The 20,379-nt window shown below is 50.6% G+C and overlaps 1 protein-coding gene and 2 long non-coding RNA genes across 18 annotated transcripts in view; 1 reads left to right on the plus strand and 2 right to left on the minus strand.

The window, feature by feature from the left end:
- NCOR2 (nuclear receptor corepressor 2) overlaps positions 1–20,379 on the plus strand; it is a 230,159-nt gene that overhangs the window by 95,918 nt on the left and 113,862 nt on the right. For 13 of the 14 annotated variants that reach the window (XM_053959970.1, XM_053959977.1, XM_053959978.1 and 10 more), the window contains exon 5: positions 16,501–16,680. In XM_053959970.1, coding sequence (XP_053815945.1) covers positions 16,501–16,680 — 180 coding nt within the window. Of the gene's footprint in view, positions 1–7,687; positions 7,769–16,500; positions 16,681–20,379 lie in introns of those variants that run through there. The other variant, XM_053959979.1, reaches the window with a different exon arrangement.
- Positions 1,447–3,019, minus strand: LOC128797440 (uncharacterized). Its single transcript, XR_008434134.1, has 2 exons — positions 2,193–3,019; positions 1,447–2,007 (listed from the first exon to the last, which is right to left on the minus strand). It is a non-coding gene; the product is annotated as an uncharacterized LOC128797440 (long non-coding RNA).
- On the minus strand, positions 3,050–7,687 carry LOC128797439 (uncharacterized). 3 transcript variants are annotated; one of them, XR_008434133.1, is made up of 4 exons: positions 4,494–7,668; positions 4,231–4,400; positions 3,539–3,587; positions 3,050–3,459 (listed from the first exon to the last, which is right to left on the minus strand). It is a non-coding gene; the product is annotated as an uncharacterized LOC128797439 (long non-coding RNA). The 3 variants fall into 3 exon arrangements; XR_008434131.1 differs by having other exon boundaries at positions 3,050–3,296; positions 4,494–7,663; XR_008434132.1 differs by having other exon boundaries at positions 3,050–4,400; positions 4,494–7,687.

A 20,379-nucleotide genomic window follows, 5' to 3' on the forward strand; every position in this document is an offset into this window, starting at 1 on the left:
CAATCAGTGCCTGCTCTCCCCTCTCCAGAGCTTCATCCTGCCTCTCCCCTGCCCTTTCTTCTTATTCCTGTTATGCTTTCACTGTTCTTCTTCCCATTTTTAAGGCTGCTCTCCCACCACATATGTGGTTTGCTGCTCCTTCCTATAGGATGTGAGTCAGTTGTGATCTGCATTTAGTCCCCTTGCAAGGGCTGGCTGGCTGCACTTATGAGTGGCCTATTGCTCCAACAGGAATTCACTGACAGGGAGCCATGTAATCCCACGGGAATGGGGCTGGGTGGAGGCTTAGGAAACCTGAACCTTGCTGCCATCTGCCCTGGCAGGCTGCTGGTCACTGGGTAAGTCCCTTCCCCTTTCCCTGTCTCAGATTTCCCCATCTGTACAGGGACAATGCCACTTCCCTCTTTTGTAAAATAATTAACAACTGTGGATGGAAAAAGGCAATTAAGAAGCCATGTGTTGTTAAGAATTGGACTCTGCTTTACATTGTGCAAAGGTTTTAATTTCTTCCCTTTCTGCCTGCATGAACATTTTTGTTTTGTTACGGACTGAAAAATGGAATAAGGAAAGTATGTGTGTGGGGGGGTAGTCTTGGAAAAGACAGCACTAAGGTCAGGAAATAGGTATGGCAAAACAGAAATTAGGGCAGAGAGTATTTTGCTTTCATGCATATCAATGCAGCTTTAAAAGCAATTAATTGAAAAAGGAGGAATTAACACATTTGAAATGCCTTTTTAATGATGCATTGAAGCCAGCAGCGTACATGCCAAATTTCACACTGGCTGCCCGTTCCAGAGCCCAATTTACAATGAACTCCTGGAAGACAGGCTGTGGGATGGAAAAGGCTCTTGGCCAGCCTGCTAACTCCTGCCCTGGCCGCAGGCTGGCAGGGCACCAAGGACAGCAGAAAGGCCTTTCGGGAGCTCGGCTCCTTCCTCGCCGCGCTGGCCGGTGCCTTGGCAGTGCTGGTCCCTGGTAGCTGCTCCATCCCTTGACAAATGCACCAGGGGAGAGGAGCAGGAGGCTCAGGTCTCTGGCAGCAGGGTTTGCCCTGGTACGGGCTGGAGGAGCAGTGCCACAGCTCCCAGCACAGATAGCTGGGCTGGCTGGTAAATCACCGGTTGCGTTTCTGCTCCGTGGCTTTGTTATGGGAACATTGATCTGTTGCTGGGATTAACCTCTCAGAGTTTCCAGTGGGCTGGTCTACAGTTATTAATGAAACTGGCTGGAACTTGTGTTGACCTTGGCAGAGGCCCCAGTTGGCTCGGAGGTAACTGGCAAAAGCATAATCTCTAATTGAGTAATCCAGGGCTGGGGGAAGGGAGCGGAGGGGGCGGACACGCAGCAGTGCTTTGAACCGGGGGAGCCGTGGTGCTCCGACGGGATGCGTGGGAGTGGAGGGCTCAGCACGGCGGTCGCCGAGGGAATTAGCAGGCACAGCCAGGCAGCAGCTCGGTTCCGGCACCCCAGGCTCCCTCCCGTAGGAAACAGCCCGGAATTCCAGCGCCTCCCCGTGATTTATTGCTGTGGAACAATAGCGCAGAGGGGCTGGAGAATGGAACAAGCTGTGAGCGTCGGCCGTCCCTGGATGTGTGTCCTCCCATAGCCTGAGAGTTTGCAGCAGGATCACTCTGGGCTCTCCCTTCCCCACGGGAGGCTGTTTTTCACTTGAGCAAAAGAGCTCCGGGCTTGTTTCTTGGGCTTTTGCGGAATGTCCGCGAGCGAGGACCGAGAGACAGCGCGGGTCTGGTTTGCCCAGCCGTGCATCTCTGCTGGGAGAGGGGGAGATGCTTCCTTGGCCAGCTGTGGCTGTGCCCACATCTGGTGTGGAGGGGCTGGCTGCCAGCAAGCCCTGCAGGACGCCCAGGTGGAGGGATCCTGTGGAGCTGTGGTAGCACCAATGCACAGGGGACGCACCAATGCTGCCAGCACCCTCTTGCTCCATCCCAGTTATCCAGAACCCAAGTGAGATGCAGAGACCTGTGCCAGTGCCTGTCTTGACCAGCCCTGTGGGAAATGAAATTCCTCAAATGCTCTGCCATGAGAAGAACTTCTTGTCCTGAGGACTGTGGGGTTCTCCACACGTTGTGTGGCCTCCCCACTGCTTCTTGGAGGGGTGGACTTCTGTAGAAGTGGCTCTAACCTCAGATCTGAGCAGTGAAATGAAACAATTCTAGCGGGTACAAACACACCTACGTCTTTCCTGCTTTTGTCCTCCTTCCCCTGCAGAGCACAGCAGTTCTTGTTAACTCTCCTTGCAGCTGGGCTCTCCCTCTGAAGCTGAGCCAGTGGAGCTGGGTGCCCATCAGGAGTGAGTGGCGTGGGGTTGTTGAGTCCAGCAGCTCGAGTGGAGCTGGGGTTGTGGAGTCAAGGAGGATCCTGCTGTGACGTGTTTGACACCCACCCATCTGCCATGTGCTTGCTCACACTGTCGCCTTGTGCCTGATAAAAATCTGGTTGCAAAAAAAAAAAACTATTTGGTGGGGTGGGGAATTTACGTTAGGGGAGCAATGATTCAAAGTTATTTCTGGGAAGATGAGGGATGTGTTGGCATTCTCTGTCATTCCAAGCATATTTAAAAGCTGAAATATTTGCGTTGTTCATGTTGCCACAGCACAAACACTTCTGGCTGGATTTCCCCCCCTGCTTTCCTCCCTGCTCCAAAGATAATTTCCAAATCATGGGAGGTTGGGATGAGTGTCAGTGTGTCAAGCCCTGCTCAGCTGCACGTGAACACACACCTTTGGGAGCATGTGCCTGTGGTGTGCAAGCAGAGTGGCTCTCCTGGCGTGCCTGGCAGTCCATTCCACTGCCCACTGTGCCAGGATGGCTGCAGGGGGTGGTCAGCAGCCTGTGCCATGCACCAGTGTGGACAGCAAGCCAAAGGAACAGCCTGAGGAGTTTTGTATCTGGAATCTCCGTCCCATGCATGGATTTGTGCTGGTTTCATTTGAAAAACAGATGCTTTTGGGCGTTGCATAGTCCTTGTGAGATGTTTGGCTCCTCCATCTGGACCTGGGCTGAGGGGCAAAGGAAAGGAGCACCATGATTGCAAGACAGCTGGTTTTATTCCATTTCTCAGCTGAAGCTCCTGTGACCAAAGAACTGAATTATGATCTGAGAGACTCAGGTATGGCAGGAAAAGCCCTCATGGGCTGCAGAAGCATTCCAGAGGCAGGATGTAAAAACCTTTGACCCTTCCCTGAGCTACCTGCAGCCTGGCTCTCCCCTGGCCTGTCTGCTCCAGCCTGCAGTGGTTCTCGAGCCACAGACAGCAGGGCAAAGGCTCAGTGCAGCTGAAAAACCAACAGGAGAACTGATGGTGCCTCAAGCAGAGGTTGTTTCACACTTCTTCAGCTCGTTTGTGGTGATCGACATCCCAAAAAGACTTTTAAATTGCCTTTCAAGCCACAGCGGTGGCGAAGGATGGTGTGATAAGGCTGACTGCTTCTCGGGAACCTGCTTCATCATTTACATAATTGGACTTTTCTGTTCCACTCAGTCAATATTACAAGGCTCGCGCAGTGCAACATCTCACCTGATCTGCTGGAGGGAAAGTCCCCTGATTTTGTGTGCCTCACTCACCCCTGTAATTGGAAGAAATATTTCTGGCTCTGTGCTTGCAGTAGGCAATGTGCTGAGCTGGGTGTGCTGTGTGTGCATTCATGGAGACTTTTCTTCTCCATCTAGGAAGTGTTTGCACATGCTGTATGTATCTATTTTATCTGATAGCAAGAATTCTAATGTGCCCTGTTTTGTCCTGGAAATGCAGGAGAGAGGGGAGCTAGTTTGCTACTTTGTCAGTCCTCAGGTGGGACTTAGGAAATAGTATTGGTATGGCAGGAACTGATGCTGATCTCCAGAGGACGAGGATGGTGTAGGGTGAGGATGGCTCCACTTTTGCCACCATTTTTTGCCCGTGCTCAACTGGTTGTGTTCATTTGTGTTAAAAAGAACCCCTCTCCTGGAATGAAAGTCAAGAGAAGAGTTTGGCCCTGGTGACAAGAAGGACATCCCAGCTGCTTTTCCTCCCCCCCTTGCAGTCTCTTCCTGATCTGTTTTCTTCTTTTCCCTCATGTTCTGGGAAGGGGTGTGGGTGCTTCTGGGCAAGGAGCATTCCTCCAGCTCCCATCAGATCCAGGCACTCTCCGGGATGGGTTGTGTGGGATCTCTCCAGTTAGTGCAGGTGACCAAGCAGCAGGAGGTTGTTACCAATTTGCAAGCACATACATCTCACAGATGAACTGCTCCTCCCTCCTTGTTCAGCATCCCTGCATGCCCCTCCTACCCAAGGGTCTTCCTGGGAGAAACTTGGGTGACTTCTCCGTGGATGTACAGCACCAGGCACATTTTTGGCACTGTACTTCTCCGTGGCTGGGAAGTGCAGCCCGTCAGCAGTCCTGCCTCACACAACGAAAGGCAGCGAGTTGTGACACCCATCAGATTGATTCTGGGTGCTGTATTTTGAGGAGGAGAGTATTTCATGCTAATACCTTCCTTCCCAGCGTGGGGTGGAAGCTGTGGAGGAGATGCAACAGCAATCAATGGTGTTTGCCTGCTGCTGCTGGAGGGGATGGAGTGGGGGAGTGATTTCAGAGATGGATTTGGCAGAGATGAGGTGCTGCTCTTTGTGCCTGTGGTGATGGAGCTGTAATAACATATTGAACATGGCAACAGCCCTTGCTAAAGCTCTGTGACTTCACGTTCGTGCTTCGTGGAGCTTCATCTCCTAACAACACCCTTAGCATCCATAACAAGAGAGGAACTGTCGAGTGCCAAAGGGCCTAGTTAAAATCACTCGCTGAAAACCTCCTTTCTTTTTGGACCTAAACTTGCTTTTTAAACAGAAAAACTCCTTGGCTGTGTTTTAGGCAGAGCACATTGAGGTTTTTTTGGCTGCGCAGCCCCGTGCTGCATGGGGGGGCCGGGGGGCGATGGACGCTGGTGTGTGTCAGGAATGCTGGCTGCGTGCTCGGCGAGCAGAGAGGGGTTGTTTTAGGACAAGCTGACAGGCCCTTGGCTCGTTCTGCTGCTCTCGAAAAATGTAATTCTAATTCTTGGCACCTTTTTCCAGGAGGATAAGGAGCGAGAGCACAGTGGAGCCTGTTCCCTGTGTCCTTGGAAATGGGCTTTTACCCAGCGGCAGAGCTGGCTCATGTGCTCTGTCCTACCCCAGGTTTGGTGGAGCAAAAGTAGGAACTAGTGGGGAAGAAGCAGTGTGGAATGAAATTACCTGAACCACCTCCTTTCAGTCCTGACCTCTGTCTAGTTACTCTTTGGTCATCTCAGTGCTCTGACAGAGCATTTTCTGCAGGTGCCAGTGTTCTGCCCAGGTTCTGCTTGCCTTCATCTGGCCTTAATCCTGCACCTGGTACCCTTTCCTGAGAGGAAGAGGACGGTCCTCTGGCAGTGCCAAGGAGGAGATGGGCAGTGGTTATGGTGTTTCCCAGTCCTCTGCTGCATCCTGAGGGATTCTCCCAGGCTGCAGAGCCCATGGCATCCTGCTCCAGCACATGCCCACAGCGGATTTCTCTGCTGCCACGGCACTGTACCCCCTCCTCTGCCTGCACAGTAATGCTTCCTAGGCTTGACTTTGAGCAGCCTGCTCTGGTCACTGCCCTAACAGGGTCTGATTTCTCTCCTCCTGTGCTGTTCCCTGAGGAGCAGCAGTGATCCTTTCTGCCTGCTGATCTCCACTTTGGACGCTGTTGTTCCCATGACAGCTTAAAAAGGAACCATTGCCTCGTGCAGATCAAGCTGTCCCACGTGGTTACGTGACCAAACCAAGCACAGGCTTTTATTTCAAGCTGATTTTCAGGTCTGTGTTATTTTGTCTCATGCCAGCCATCTCAGGTATGATGTAGAACAGATTGCCCCCAGCAGCTAATGTGTTTCTGCCTCGGCAGCAGACAGAGTGGCAGATGTAAACACAGGAACGTTGAAGGCTTTCAAACACTAAAAACTCCTAAAGAATAGGCAGGTATGTGTATATAAATACATACAGTGCATTATATGAAAGGCTTTCAATATATTTGGAGAGAGATTTGTAAATCTGTGAATTCATGTGTGTATGCTTTCTATAGGTTTTTAGGTAAATGAAAAGCCTACATTTTTTATATATTTATATATATACATACATAGCTATATATTTATATATGCTGCCTCCTATTCTTGTAGGCTGTTTTTTCAAAGGTTTCTTCCTTGTTCAGTGATTCTGCCTTCAGCTGTCACAAGGAGAAAGACTCCCAGTCTCGAGCAAAGCTAAATATTGATTTGAGTCAATCTGGGTGCACTTGGAGACATCACTAGTGTTCATGAATGCAGCATAATCGCTGATTGGAGTGGGGAAATTTCATCATAAAGCCCCCAAAAGGGAGGTTTATTATTGCTTTCTTCCAAATGCCTGAATTTTATTAGCTTCAGTCATTCTTGGCAGGGCAGTGGAATGGGATTTTATAGTTAGCAAAGGAAAAGTAAACACAGTAATCATTTCACAGCCCTGTGCCTGCCAAACCAAGATGGAAATTCCAGCCTTGGTGGGAAGCTGCTGCTTTGCTAACAGATAATAACAAATTCACTGTGGGCTTATTCTTGCTATGGGAGCTGAGATGTTCAGGTTTTTTCTGTAATTCCCTGCTCTGGGGAAGCAGAGATGCTTCATGGTTTTCTGCAGGAACAGGCTGGGAGAGGTTTGTGGTTGGAGCAGCTCCCACAGCCATTCACAGGTAGAAGTGGTGTTCCTGCTCTGAGCCTTTGGGAACTGCTCTGTCCCTTGCTCTTGTTGGTATTTGGTTTTTTCCATGGTCAGCTGAGAGGTGCTGGAGGTGTGACACATTTGAGACATCCTGATGCTCCCGACACCCTGAGCCCATCTACTGCTGGATGGGGGCAGGGTTACTATGGCATAAAAAAATCTCCACGTAAACCCAAAACTCTCACTTGAGGTTTATGGTGCGTGTTTTCCTGGGCTTGTTGAGGTGCAGGGCTTGGCTGCCAGCTGAGATCTGGAGCAGCAGATCCTGCTGTGTTTCCTGGTGCTGGGGGATGCTGTTTCCTCCCACAGTCCTGCCCAGCCAGCTGGGGATGGTGCTGGGAATGGCCAGCACATCCCCGCCTGCTGCCACCACAGGATGCCACCTCCTGATGGAAAACCAGGTGGAGCAGCGAAGGAAATGGCTCCTCAAACAAGCAGCAAATGTCGAGGCAGCCCCTTCCACGTGTCTGCACAATTATTAGAACAATAAAGCATTGAGCACAGCCGGCCCTGATGGATGGTGCAGCTGACGGGTCCGTGCCCCACCCGTGCTCCTGTCAGCACCGGGGTGCTGTCCGTGCTGGGGCTGTGTCCCACGCCCCCCCCGCCTGTGTGTGTCCTGAGGTGCTCCCAGAGCTGCTTGTGGGGTGTTTGGGACGGTCACTGGATGTGCTTTGTGCAGCCTTGGGGACTGCTGGTGGATTCCTCAGGCAGTGGAGAGGCAGGCAGAGGTGTTGTCCCCACTGTGTCCCTCATGGTTTTTACAGCTGGCAGGTATTTGATGTCCTGCTTCATACACCTGAGAGCACAGCCAGAGAGAAGCTGTGCATTAGTGACCCTGAAGACATTGGAGCCAGGAGGTGGTGACGTGCAGCTGGCAGGCACAGCTCGCTGGGTTCCGTTAGGAGCAGTTACTTCAGTTTGGGGAGCTGACACAGTTGGAGCAGGAGCTGCTGGGACTGAACATCATCCAGGACATCATCCTGGGACTCCTCATCCTGTGCTGCGTGTGCTGTGAGTCTTGGGAGAGTTGTTGGGAGCCTTGGCTTGGTGCAATGGCTCTTGGATGCAAGAGGAGGTCTGGCTTGTCCCACAACACACCTCAGCTGCTGCTCAAATCATTTTAGATCATGTTTGCATTTCCTTTTTCCATCAGTCTCCTCCTCAGTAGGCAGCTCAGTCTCTGGGATTTGGGGAAAATAATTTTGGGTGATGTTTGTGAGAGAGGGAGTGTGAGCTGGCTTTTTAAGTGTATCTCACTTGCAGCAGTAGTGGTTAAATAGAACTGTCTTCCATCATTCCCTTCCCTCCCCTCTAAATTTGATTCCCCTTCAAGCCGACTTCCCAATATTGATGTTGTGTGCCATCCCGATTAACTCCCAGACAAACCCCTGCTTCCCAGGGCTGCCGAGTGCTGCCCTGTGTGTATCCCACTGGGATGTGTGTGGCTGAGGAGTCCCTGCTCCTCCTCGGCCTCCTGCCTCCTCCCTGGCAATAGGAGGAAATTTAAATGTTTCTGAAGAGCAACATTTCCATTTCAAAAGCTGTTCGTTCAAGTGCGTCTGGAGTGGGATTTCTCTCCCCCACTCCTCTCTGAATGGGAGCTTTAGAAGTCTCATTTCCTCTGCTTGATAACACCAGGCTGAGAAGGGCTTTTGTCTTTTCATTTCCCCTCAATTTTTTATTTTTAAATCAGTGAGGTTCGGAGAAGCTGCCGTGGTGGATTTTCCCTCCTCCCCCCATCCTTGCCCATGTGCTGGAGGATGCACCTGGCATCACCCAGTGAATGAGCTGGAGCTTCCTGGGGCACAGCCCACCTGGGAGCAGAGGAGGAGGAGGAGGTTTGCTGCCACGTCCGTGCCGTGGAGCTCTGTGCTGCCCTTCCCAGCCATCCAAACGGGGCTCTGGTGTCCCAGCACTCCCGGGCAGCGCTGGCTGCGTTGGTGCTGAGCCTGGCTCAGGATCTGGCTCTGTGTTTCCAGCACATGACGCTGCAATGGCTGCAGTCCTGCTGACTGCTTGCCCGCTTGCTTTTCTGGCTGATGTAGCTTTTCCACTTGGTGTGAAATGATGGTTTTTGTCAGGATGCTCAGCAGAGAGCAGATGTAAGGGGATGTAGCACCCAGCTCCCTTCTGCAGGACTGATGGGTGTGGATGTATGCCCTGTCCCAGCAGTGCAATGGCATTTGTGCTGTCCACTGGAGTATTGCATGGGTATAAAAAGGGATTTTTATTCTGCAGAGGCCTTTTTTACAACACTTGAGCTTGCTTTTCACATGGTATCTAGGCCTGGAGGACTTCCTACCTGCTTGATGGACAGCTGGGATTTGGCAGGGAGTATTCCAGCATCTTCTCTCAGAGGGAACTTGCCTGCTGGGATTAACATGGACCTTGATGTTTCTGCCTGGTTGACATGCTGGAAAGACTCAGAACTTGCTTTACTGCATGTGATAATTGGGAGAGGATGAGTGGTTTTGCAAAAAAAAAAAACCCAACAAACAAAAAATAATTGGTAGGCTAAAGCTTTTAAAGGCAGGGAGAGAGTGTTCATTCCCCTGAGGTTTGTTGGGGTAGGTGACAAGGTGCTTCCTTAGGCTGCTGCAGGAGGTTTGGGGATTGTGCCTGAACCCCCGGCAGGGGACCCTCCCTGCCTCCCTAAAGAAACTCCTCGAGCAGCAGGCACAAGTAGAAATGCAGAAACAGGCTCTGGTGATGAATCAGAGATTCCTGTGAAAGCTGCCCGAAATCGGCTGGCCCCAGGGAATGCAAGGGAGGTTTGAGCCCCAGCAAGGAGGAGCCAGGCTCTGCCATGAGCTCCCCAATACCTTTAAAATGTGGTTCTGCAGCCAGGGGTGACCCCACTGCCTGGCTGAGTACCAAATTGGGCAATTAAAAATTTCCCTCCCTGCTTTGGCACCTCATGCAATCGGAGGCAGTTATTTTGCAGTTTGGTCCTTTTTAAGAGGCTTCAAACACGAGCTCGTGTGTGCAATGTCAGCCCGGGTGGCTGCTGGCTGAACAAATTATAGAAAGAGCATTAAAGTTGCAGATGGAGGAGTGGAAGAGAGAAGCTGCTCTGTGGGCTACTCTGTCAAGTTTAACTTGTCCTCCCTTTGTGTGCTGGAGGCAGCAGGACCCTGTGTTTGCCCCTCTGTTCCGTGCCTGGGACAGGCTCTGCCTTGTGCTGAGCGGGTCACTGCCTGCACTGCTCCATCCTTGTCATCTGCTGGCTGGGCTCAGCCTTTCTGTACCTGCCCAAACCATGCAGTTATTCACAGCTCTTTTGGGGCACTTGCTGTTGGCCTGGAATGCTCCACACGTGTGCCAGCATGATCCTTCCATCTCAGCCTTTTCCTTCCCTTTGCACAAGTGAAATACCTTTCCTGCAGCTTCCCAGAACCAGGACCTCACTGCTTGCCTGCTCGACTCCAAGTCATTCCCCTAAGGCAAGCACCAAGATGAGATTTTTAAATTAATTTTTTTCTTTGACTTGGACACTTTTTCAGTGTTAACAAAAGGCAAATCGCTGGCAGAGAGTCTTACCAGATGTATCAACTGTACTGAAGATGCTCAAAGAAAAAGTTCCCAGAATCTTTCTGAATGTTGCAGAAAGGCATATTTTCTTGTAAACTTGTTCTTGGAAGTGTCAGAGTTGTTTTGGCTGAAATTCCCTGTTTAGGGAGAAAAAAAAAAAAAAAAAAAAAGATTTAAAATGCCTAAAGCTGGTATTCAGCATGGAAAATTTCAGTTCAGACAGTTACTGTTTGAACAAACTTAAGGTCAGCTGAAAATCCAGGGGTGCAGAATAGGCAGTGTTCGGGAACTCTTAATGAGAGGTGGAGCAATTAGCTCCTCGTTGTAATGAGTAGATGGGTAGGTGAGAATTCATCACTACTCTAAGTCAGCGGGGAACGTTCGCATTGAATGCAATTATTATGCACTAATGGGGAAAGGCAGGAAGGGAATGAAAGGCACAGCATCCATTTGTCGGGTAATGCCTTCGGCGGCTGTGGGAGTTTGCCCGAGTCAGGTTTTCCGGATTTGACCCGTTATTTTAGGCTGCCTCTGAGTCCGTGAGCCGTGTTTGGTGGTGCTGCTGTAGAATTCTGCAGTGCTGAGATCCACAGGCAGCATCTGTTCACTGGAACAGCTCTTCAGAGCACGAGCAAGTTTTGCGAGACCAGATACAAGGCTTTGGTTGCTGCATTTAACTGAGGCTCTGGCTGGCAAGGTTTTACCACCCTCGTAAATCTGCCGGGGAGGGGAGGCAGGGAGGGAGGGGTCAGCATTTGGTACTGGTTTTGCAATTAAATTGCTTCAAGCTGTTGAAACATTGGGGAAGTTTTTTGACCTACTTTCGTGCAAGCTTTAGAAATTGTTGGGATGTTTTCTGCTCTGTCTGCTTGGAATTCAGCTGGATTACGGAGGAAAGGAATTTCGTGGGCCTGCTCGTAAAGTCAGATTTATTTAAAAAAATAAATTACATGAAAAAAAAAAAAAAAACCCTGGCTTTGTCTTCAGACAGCTCCTTGGTCTCCAGCTTCATGAATTCCCATGAGAGCACGTAGCTTTCATCCAGTGAAAGCGATCCCTGTTTTGCACATGCCATGGAGAGTGGGGATGGAGGAAGGAGGTGGATGATGCCTTGGTCCCACACCTGGCATCCCGCAGGAGCACTGCCTGGCCTTGTAGGGGAACACCCACCCATGTGCTCCTGGCTGCTGAGCAGCACCCCAGGTGCTCCCAGAGCACACTCACATCTCCATCCTGCTTCAGCAGCCCTTGGAGCACCTGGGGATGCAGCCCAGCAAGAGCCCAGCAGTGTTCAAGAATTAAAACCTCGTTTGAAGGGCCAGGCTGCAGAAAGAGCCGTTAGCACAGCAGATGGCCACCAACAAAAGAATTGCAGTAACTCGATGTACTTTTCACTGCTCGGACTCCCTGACTTTTTGTACTCATGCACCTCCCTGGGGGAAGGAGACATTAGTTTTCAGCTCCATAACTTTTTCCCTCTGTCACTGCTGTCATCCTGAGGATTAAGAGATGTCAGAATGTGCTGGACACTTTTGCAGTTAAAAACCCAAATTCCTTTAGTCTGTATTTGGCTCACTTAGGAGTTTTAGATGCGTGTTTTTACCTAAAAACCTGACGGATGGAGGAGTGGGGTGTTGCTTTCCTGCTTGGTTCTCATCCCAGGGAGTGTGGGAAGCCCTGGGGGCTCAGGGTCTGCTCAGAGTGTGATGCTGCTCATCCCTGGGCTCCTGGACAGGGAGCATGAGCTGCTGGCTCTGCAGTGTGGCACAGCCCCACACGGATGGGGGTTTGGGAGGAGTGTTGGCTGGTGCAGTGCTGGAATGTTCACTGGCTCAGGTGGTGGAGGCATTCCCACAAGGAGATCCCCTGATCACAAGTTCATGTGAGGTATTTTTGGGAATTAATTTGAGCGCAAATTGAGTGGCCCCAGCCTGTCCTCCCTGCTTTGGCAATCTCCTCCAGCCCGTGAGGACAGGAGATGTGTGAGTGGGCAGCAGTTGAAGATAACACCTCTTAATCCCCCCTGGTGCTCCAGCAGGAAATGCTGCTGCTGGCTGATAATTAGAAAGTGAACAGACTGTGGAAGAGATGATGTTGGCATCCCTAAATCTCTGTCCTGGGCTTGTGGGAACCTCACAAATGATCTGGATTAGAGAGGCAGAGAGAGACCTGAGCTTAGTGAGGATGATATGTAGGGCAAACACCGTGTGCCGTGCTGAGATCCTGAGGCTCATCCAAGCAAGCAGCTCTGTTCTCCTGGGACACACTGGCAGGCTCGGGAGGTTTGGAAGCTCCACTGGGGAGTTTTGAAGAGGCAGCTGATGCAGTCAAGGGATCAGCAAGGTCAAAATGCACTTTGCAGCAAGAGTTAGGTGTAGATGGAGCGGAGCTACCGATCTGCTGTCTCCTGAGGGTGGGAAGCAGCTGAAAAAATGACCCTTAAGGAAGGCTGGGCTGCATCCAGCTGTAGGTGCTGAGCTGAAACAGGGCACAGACACCCTTTTAAATCCCTCCACCTCACACGACTTCTCTGTGAGTATCACAAGCTGGGTCAGTAATGCAAAATAAGCAGGCGGAGATGGGCTGGTGCAGGTTCCAGTGTGTCCTGGACCATGCTTGGGGTTCCCAATGTCATTTTTTTCTTGTGGACCAGATATTGGTGTGTGTGAAGGCAGGGACATCAAATTTACCTGGAGACTTACTTGCTCTTCAAGGCATCAGTAGGCAGTGGGCTCATCCTTTTGCTTCCTCTCTTTCTTGCTTGTATTTAAAGTTGCTGCTTAATAGGGAACAGCAGGCTCGCTCCGTTAGCTGTGTTGGGAATTTTTATTCCTAAGCATGTAGAAGAAACCCACCCCAAAGTCTGGCCTTGCTCTTTGACAACCTCCTCAGTGATAATTGTTTTCTTCAGTGCCAGCACCTCCTCTTGCTGCGGGGAGGTTTGTGCAGCCTCTGCCCCCCTCACACCCACCCTTGTTATCATATAAATCACAAAACAAGGCCAGGGATAAACAGGAGCTGCAGTGGCTGTTAGCCATGTGTAAAAACAAATCACATGGAAACAGTATAATTACGGAGAAAATATCAACTTGAGTAATGCAGTAATTGTTTTCTTCCCTCCAGCAGATTTATTCCACCTCTCCTGGCTCTTGCTGGTTGGGAAGTCTGTGACTTCACGTTAATAAGGAGAATTTCACATTTCACACTGCACTTGCTCAGGGTATGACACTGTCTAGAGCAGGGGAATATATTTTGAGGGTTTCTTGAGAGCTTGTAGGAAGCAGAGCACTAGCTGAAATATCCCTGACCATTGGGGTCTTCCCTGTGCTCTGAGCAGACTCTGGTCTTTGCACACCTCTTTTCAACCCGCTTTTGTGATTTACAAGGGCTTCTTTATGCCTTACATAAGTCCATGAGCTCTGCTTTTTGGATGTCAGCACTGCACAGACAAGATTTTTTTTTTTGGCTTTAGTTTTGGTTTATCCTTCTTTTTGCTGCTTGTCCTTTTGTTGATTTAGGGAGGTGCTTGTGACATTATGCAGTATGTGAGGTCCAAGGACAGTGCCTCTTTCTATTGCTGTAATCATCTCCTAATACCAGATGATGATGATGTTTGTGCTGTGACTTGCAGCTTTTCCCTTACTCAGCTTTGCTGCTCTTTTGCTTCAGATTCCACAAGGTAAAAAGATAAAAATGTATCAGGAACCAGGTTTCTAAGGTGTTTTGTTCCAAGTAGGAGTTAAAGATGCCCTGTCCTGCACATTGGCAGATGAGAGAAAGTATCATTTGTTTCATGTGCACAGTGAGGAGCCTTTCTCTCCTGTATTTGTGGCAGATAGCTTCTTTTCCTTTAGAAAAACCTACCCACCTACAAGCCACTGCCACTTCCCCTTCCTGTGCCTTAATCTGAACAAGATTTCATGAACAGCTAATTTATCTTTTGCTTCTTGTGGTTGTCCTGCTCCTCTTGACTTGAAAAAAAAACCAAAACCACAAGAAAAACCCCAGTTGTGGAGAACACAGAGCCTTCCCATGGCAGCAGACTGACCATTTTTGATGTCTAATGCTGGGAAAGTAAAACAAGACAGGATCTTCTCTTCAGGATTCTCCAGGAAGCTCTCATGTTCTTCTAGCTTCTCTTCTGAATGGATGCTGGATACAACCAGCATCTGGTGCCTTTTTGGTGCTTTTGTGCTCCTGGGGCTGGATGGGGCTGAGGCAGGACAGTTTTGGGGTGCTCCTTTGCTTTCTGTCCCTTGATGGCAGCAGTGGGAAGGGCGTTGGTGCCTGCAGGCTGCAGCCAGCAGGGACGGGGTGGAGGCCTCACAGCAGATGCTTTGAGGTGCTGAGCAGTGCTGGGTGGTATCTGCACACTCACCATGTTCAGCATGAGCTGCAGCAAGGCTGGTGAGTAACCCAGAGCCATCAGCCACGAGCCTGGTTAGATGGGGAGCACAGAGGGGTCCACAAGCCACCATCCAGTATTGTAAAATGCAGGCAAATCCAGTGGGAAGAAGTGATGGTGTCCAGCACTGGTTCAGAAGGCTGAATGATTTATTATAACTATGCAATGATACATTAATATACTATACAAAGGAAGATACTAAAACTACAAACCTACTTTTCTAACTAACAACTTGTGAGCCTGTTAGCAAGAGTCCAGCCACAGGTGGATTGGATTGGCCACCAGGCTCAAACAGTCCTCACCAGAATCCAACCAAGCAATCACCCCAGGGAAACAATTCTCCAAACACATTCCACATGGGAAAAATAAGCAGCAGAAATAGAAATGTTTTCTCTTTCTTTCTCTCTGTGCACCTCTATGAAAAATCCTGAGAGAGAGAAATGTGCTGCCACCATCCAGCCCCATCATGGCAGGAGGACCAGCCTGGGCAGAGGCTCAGCCCTGGCCTTTCACAGGTGTCAGCACGGAGAGCAGGGTGCTCAGCACAGAACAATGTTGGCTTTCTACAGGGCTGCTGTAATGAAGGTAGCAGAGTTGTGTGAACTTCTTGCCTTGTTTGCCTCCCCCATCCCTCCCCTCCCCTCCCAGCAGCTGCACTGTGCTGGCTGCCCAGCCTGGCAGGGGTTTAGGGTTACCCAGGGAGCCACCACTCCTCTTCTCCCCCTCCAGGAAAAGAAATCCATCCACTCACTAAGCAAATGAACAGATAAACTTTTAATTAAGGTGCTGGGTGTCTGCCAGAGAGGAGTGTCCTGGGTCAGGGTAGGCTGGTGGTGCCGTGATCCCATCTGTGTGGCCAGTGGCTACTGAGCAGCTGCTTCATCCCAGGTGTGTTCATCCATGGTGGGCAGGCTCACCCAGGCACGCAGCTTGTGGTGGCAGGAGTGGGCTGCTTTGCTTGGAGCTGCAGAGGGGAAGGGTGAGGCAGGAGAGGCTGCAGGGTGCTCCTGGCATCCCAGCTGCTTGGGGGCAAAGCTGAATGTTTGGGTGTGTTTTCCCTCTGCCCTGGGCCATTAGAGCTGTTCCCTGTCATGGCCACGGAGGTTTTGCTGATCTCTCCAGTCTCTGACTTGAAGGGTCTTGTTGAGCTGAGAGCCTTTTCACCTGGAATTTGAAAAATGTCAGTTTGGTCTACTTTTATCTTGACTCACCTATCCCCTTTTTCTCCATATTTGGATTGATGCATTCAACATCCAACAGTCAGAGTATCCTCAGGGTTTAGGAAGAGATGGAGAAAGATGGCCATGAAGGAGCTGGGAGCCCTCTTTCCTCCCAGGGGCTGCCCTCCTAGCCCCTTCTCCTTCAGCGTGGTTCATGCTGCCCTTGTCTCTGTGGCACTGTCCGAGGAGGATGTGATTGTGGTGTCTCATTTTTGCCTTGACTGAGGTGTAGCCTTGAGCCCTCTGAAGGGACAGTGGTGCTGGGAGCTCCTGAATATGGATGGATTTATTGATGCTGTAAGAACATGAGCAGCACTCAAGGTGGTGTGAGCCTCTGAGGCTTTGTCAGGAGGAAGAGCTGCCCTCGTGTCCCTGGGAGAATAACCTGGCTCTCTTTGGAGATGCTGGAGGTTGTGGAGCACTGTGGTGATGTGATCTGACAGCTGGTACTCCCTAGTCTAGCAGGTTTTTTTGAGGGTTTTGTGCATCTCAGAAGGCTGGGAAAGGGCCAGGGAGCTGTGGGAGGATGAGAGAAGGATCCAGAGTCTCCTGGGAGAGAGATGATCCGGTTGTTTTACGCTTCCCAGGATCGTGGCCTGCCTGGCAAACTGGAGCCCGTGTCGCCCGTGAGCCCTGCCCACGCTGACGCCGAGCTGGACCTGCTGCCCACCCGGCTCTCCAAGGAGGAGCTCATCCAGAACATGGACCGCGTGGACCGCGAGATCACCATGGTGGAGCAGCAGATCTCCAAGCTGAAGAAGAAGCAGGTAAGAGGCTGTGGTCTGGAGGGGAGCACGTGTCCGTGCTTCTGCATGCTGCCACAGGATCTGTCCTTGCCCCTGCACGGCCACAAGAGGGGAAGTGGCAGTGCCAGGGCACCAGGATCATCTGTGTCCCTGCTCCCTGGTGTGATATGGGTGGTGACTGCTGTGCCTGCAGTGTGGAGCTGGTAGTCACAAGATGAGGGAGAGAGCTTTGGAAACTCAGCTCATAGCTCTTTGCACGTCAGAGAACCTAAAAGAGAGAAAAATGTGTCCTCAGTGCAGTGCCTTGGCTGTGGATATGCAAGTGGTGAGCAGCAGAGCTGGAAGCACAGCCTGGGTTGTCCGAGTCATCTGGACAGCCCAGCGTAGCACAAGGTCTTTTCTTTTTCCTTTCCAGCAATTGTCTCCCCCCAGTGCTTTTGTTGCTGCCAGTATTCAGCACTGGGCTGTTTAAACCTTGCTGCAATGACCAAATGGCCCTTTCAGTGCAGCCAGTCCTCTTTCTCTGGAGCTTTCCAGCTCTGCAGCCTTGAGCAGCATCTGATCCAGCTCCACTCAGGGCTGTGCTTGAGCAGGGATTTCAATCTGATCTTCCTGGCTGCAGCTTTACCCTGCACAGGAGCACTCCCCAGCAAAAGGATGGCCCACTCGGTGTTGGCCTGTACATAATTACCATAAACCCATTAAGAGATTAATATGACAAAACCTTCAGGGACATTTGTGAAAAAACACACAGACTTAAGGGCTTTCACTTTTTAAAGCAAATCACTTCTCTGCCTCTTTTTTTCTGTTTTGTTTTTTTTTTTTTTTTTTTTTTTTACTTTGCTTGGGATGAGTTTCTGAACTCCCTGATGGCTGCTGATCCCAAACTGCCAAAGAGAAATGATCTTTCCCAAGGGGTTGTAGCTACAGAAGGAATTTGGGAATGGAGCAAAACCTCTACTTGGGCTATTTGTTGAAGCTCCTTAGAATGAGTGTGCACTTGCTCTTCCCCATGAGATCTGTATTTTCCCATACCAAACACTTTCTGTCCTGCAAGACAAAGCAGGAATGTTTTCATTTTGTTTGCAAACAATACGGTTTAATCAATGCGAAGGACCCTTTTTTTTTGTCTGTGTTGCTTCATATCTGCAGAGGTGTCTGAGCAGAAGCAGCAGCCCTGAGTGCCAGCTCACGGGGCCCAGAGGAACATCTGGAGCGATGGAAACCACAGAGGTTCCTCTTGCTGGTTTTGGGGTGAAGGCTCTTCCCTTCCCCTCTCCCTCACAGGAAGCTCAGACAGAATGCTGGTGTCCTCTCCCACCTGGGAGGGGACACCTGGCTGCTGCTCCATGTTTTTTACTCACATTTGAGGAAGGAGATGCAAACCAGTCATTTCCTGCTCTGGAAAAAGGCTTTCCGAGTGGGAGGGGCAGGGAAGGTCCCTGTCTTGGCAGCTCTGATGATCCACTGCCTGACTTTTCAGGGATGCTGAGGAGCTGCTGCTGACAGGGGCAGCATATGCTCCTCGCCCTTAAAATCAAGCTGTCCTTCCGTGAGGAAATGGGGTTTTTATTGTTGGATGCTCAGTTGCTTTGTTTCTTCCATATGAACAAATTTTATGATTCTTCCTGCCCACAAAAATGCTCTGTTAAATGGGGAAGAAGGTGAAAGTGGCTGTTGGCAGTAAAAGTGTTGCCTCCCTTCCTTTTATTCTATTTTTTTTTTTTTTTTTTTTTTGGCATGTGGTGGCAAAGTTATATGCAGCAAAACGGAACCCCCCCACTATGGCCTCCTTCCCTCTCTGCCTGGAGCCTTCCCCATCCCAGTCCTCCAGCAGAGCTAGCACATCTGGGAAGAAGTGTTTTTGGAGCAGGGGGTCCTGTCTGAGATGCTCCAGGAACGTTTTGTGCATCTGTGCATCTGAGCTGTCAGTGCAGGAGCACGAGTGAGGGAAAGCAATGAGCCTGGAACAGATACTGCTCCTGCAGGACCATCAGTGGAGCAGGGGAGAAATTGTATGCAGCCAGAATATCCTAATGCTTTTCCCCTCTTGTCTTTGGGAGGCCTTCTCAGGATAATTAAATACACTTGTATGGAAAGGCTGTCCAAAAAAAAAAAAAAAATAAAAATCCCAACCAACCACAATCCACCATCTCTCTCTTTCTGGTTTTTCCAGAAATGGCAGGGAAGGCTCTGCCTGGACTTTGCAAGAAGCAAACGTCTTCAGCAAGCTGAGAAACCTTCCCCAAACCCTGCACACCCCTGGCAGGAGGCCACCTCCGTCAGCCATCCCCCGCTCATTCATGCGCCATATGCGCTTAAATCTCTCGCCGAGTCCTCTCTCCCCCTCTTCCTGACAGGGAAGGATAATCCTTATGCATTTATTCCTGGCAGCGGCACCGGGGATCTGAAGGAGAAATAAACTGCTGGGCTGTTCTCTGCAGTGGCGCCTGAGCCTCCCCGGGCGCTGAGCTCAGCCAAGGGCTCTCCGGGAGTACAACACTCCCACCTGGTGATGGAGGTGGAGCCGGCTGGGTGGAAGAGCTCCAGGGTTTCCCCTTCCATCGGGCTGAGTTTCCTGTGTTCTCTTTGAAAGTGGTTTTCAGAGCTGCCCTGTGGTTGGAAGGCTCTGCTCTGCCCGGGCAGGTGAAGCATCCCGGTGCCCAGGTGACGGCAGCTGGGTGCGTGTGTGACAACCTTGGCTTCATCAGGCAGGTGTCTGCAGCACGGGAGCTGGTGCCTGCAGGGATGGGGCCTTCCTGAAATACCACCCACCTTCCCACCAGTGCTGCAGCCTGCAGTGTCCCTCTGTAGCACGTGGTCCAGCCAAAGGGTCTCTTTCCTGGAGGGGACACCTCTTCCCCTTGGGAGCAGGTTGGCCCGTGGGAGCCATGAGCCACAGCCCTCCTCTGTAGGAGCCAGGGCTGTGGCTAATGGTGGCATCTTGCATCCCTTCAACACTGCTGCCCTGCCTTCCATCTGGGGAGAGGAGGGAGGTCTTGGGCACTGCTGGGTGGAGGGAGGGGGTGTGCAGCAGTCAGCACTCATCTCTCATGCCGCTCTCTCCCTGTAAAGGTCACAGTCCCAGCCTGGCTTTTGTGGCAGACCTTTAAGAAATCCATTTTGTCCCTGTCTGGGAACCCTGACCTATTTTGCTTTGCCATTTCCCACGGCTCCCAGGAGTAGCTGTCGAGGCTGCAGTCAGGTGTGCTGCCTCCAGCCCCTCCTCACATCCCTTTAATATCCATACAGTGCCACACCACAGCAAGCAGAGTTTAATTCTCTACTGTATTTCAGCTATAATTAGATTTGTATTTTTTCTTCTAATGAGCTGTTTTTAATGAGCCTCTACTTAGTGGCAAACTTTTGTTTCCTGATAGGCCATCAAACCCTCTCATCTGAAATCCCTTGCTACACGCCCGACCACTTGGCAGAATTTTTGTGGGTTTCCAGAGCAATATAGCCAAGTTTTGGATGCTTTGACTTTTTTTTTTTTTTTTTAACACAAATATTTTCCCCAAGAGAAGTAGATGGATCTGATCCTTTTTGCTGGCTCGTTCTTTGGAGATTTTGGAGTTTATCCCATGGGAGTAAGGATGTGTGATAGCGTGCCTTAGGAAGACACCAGGGAAGAGCTGGCAGGTCCTGGAAGTGCTGCTTCTGTGCCAGGTCTGGTGCCAAATACAGCTTTGCAGCCCATGGTTTCAGCAGTGGCTTCTC

Source organism: Vidua chalybeata, chromosome 18 (assembly GCF_026979565.1).
Source record: "Vidua chalybeata isolate OUT-0048 chromosome 18, bVidCha1 merged haplotype, whole genome shotgun sequence".
NCBI lineage: Eukaryota > Metazoa > Chordata > Aves > Passeriformes > Viduidae > Vidua > Vidua chalybeata.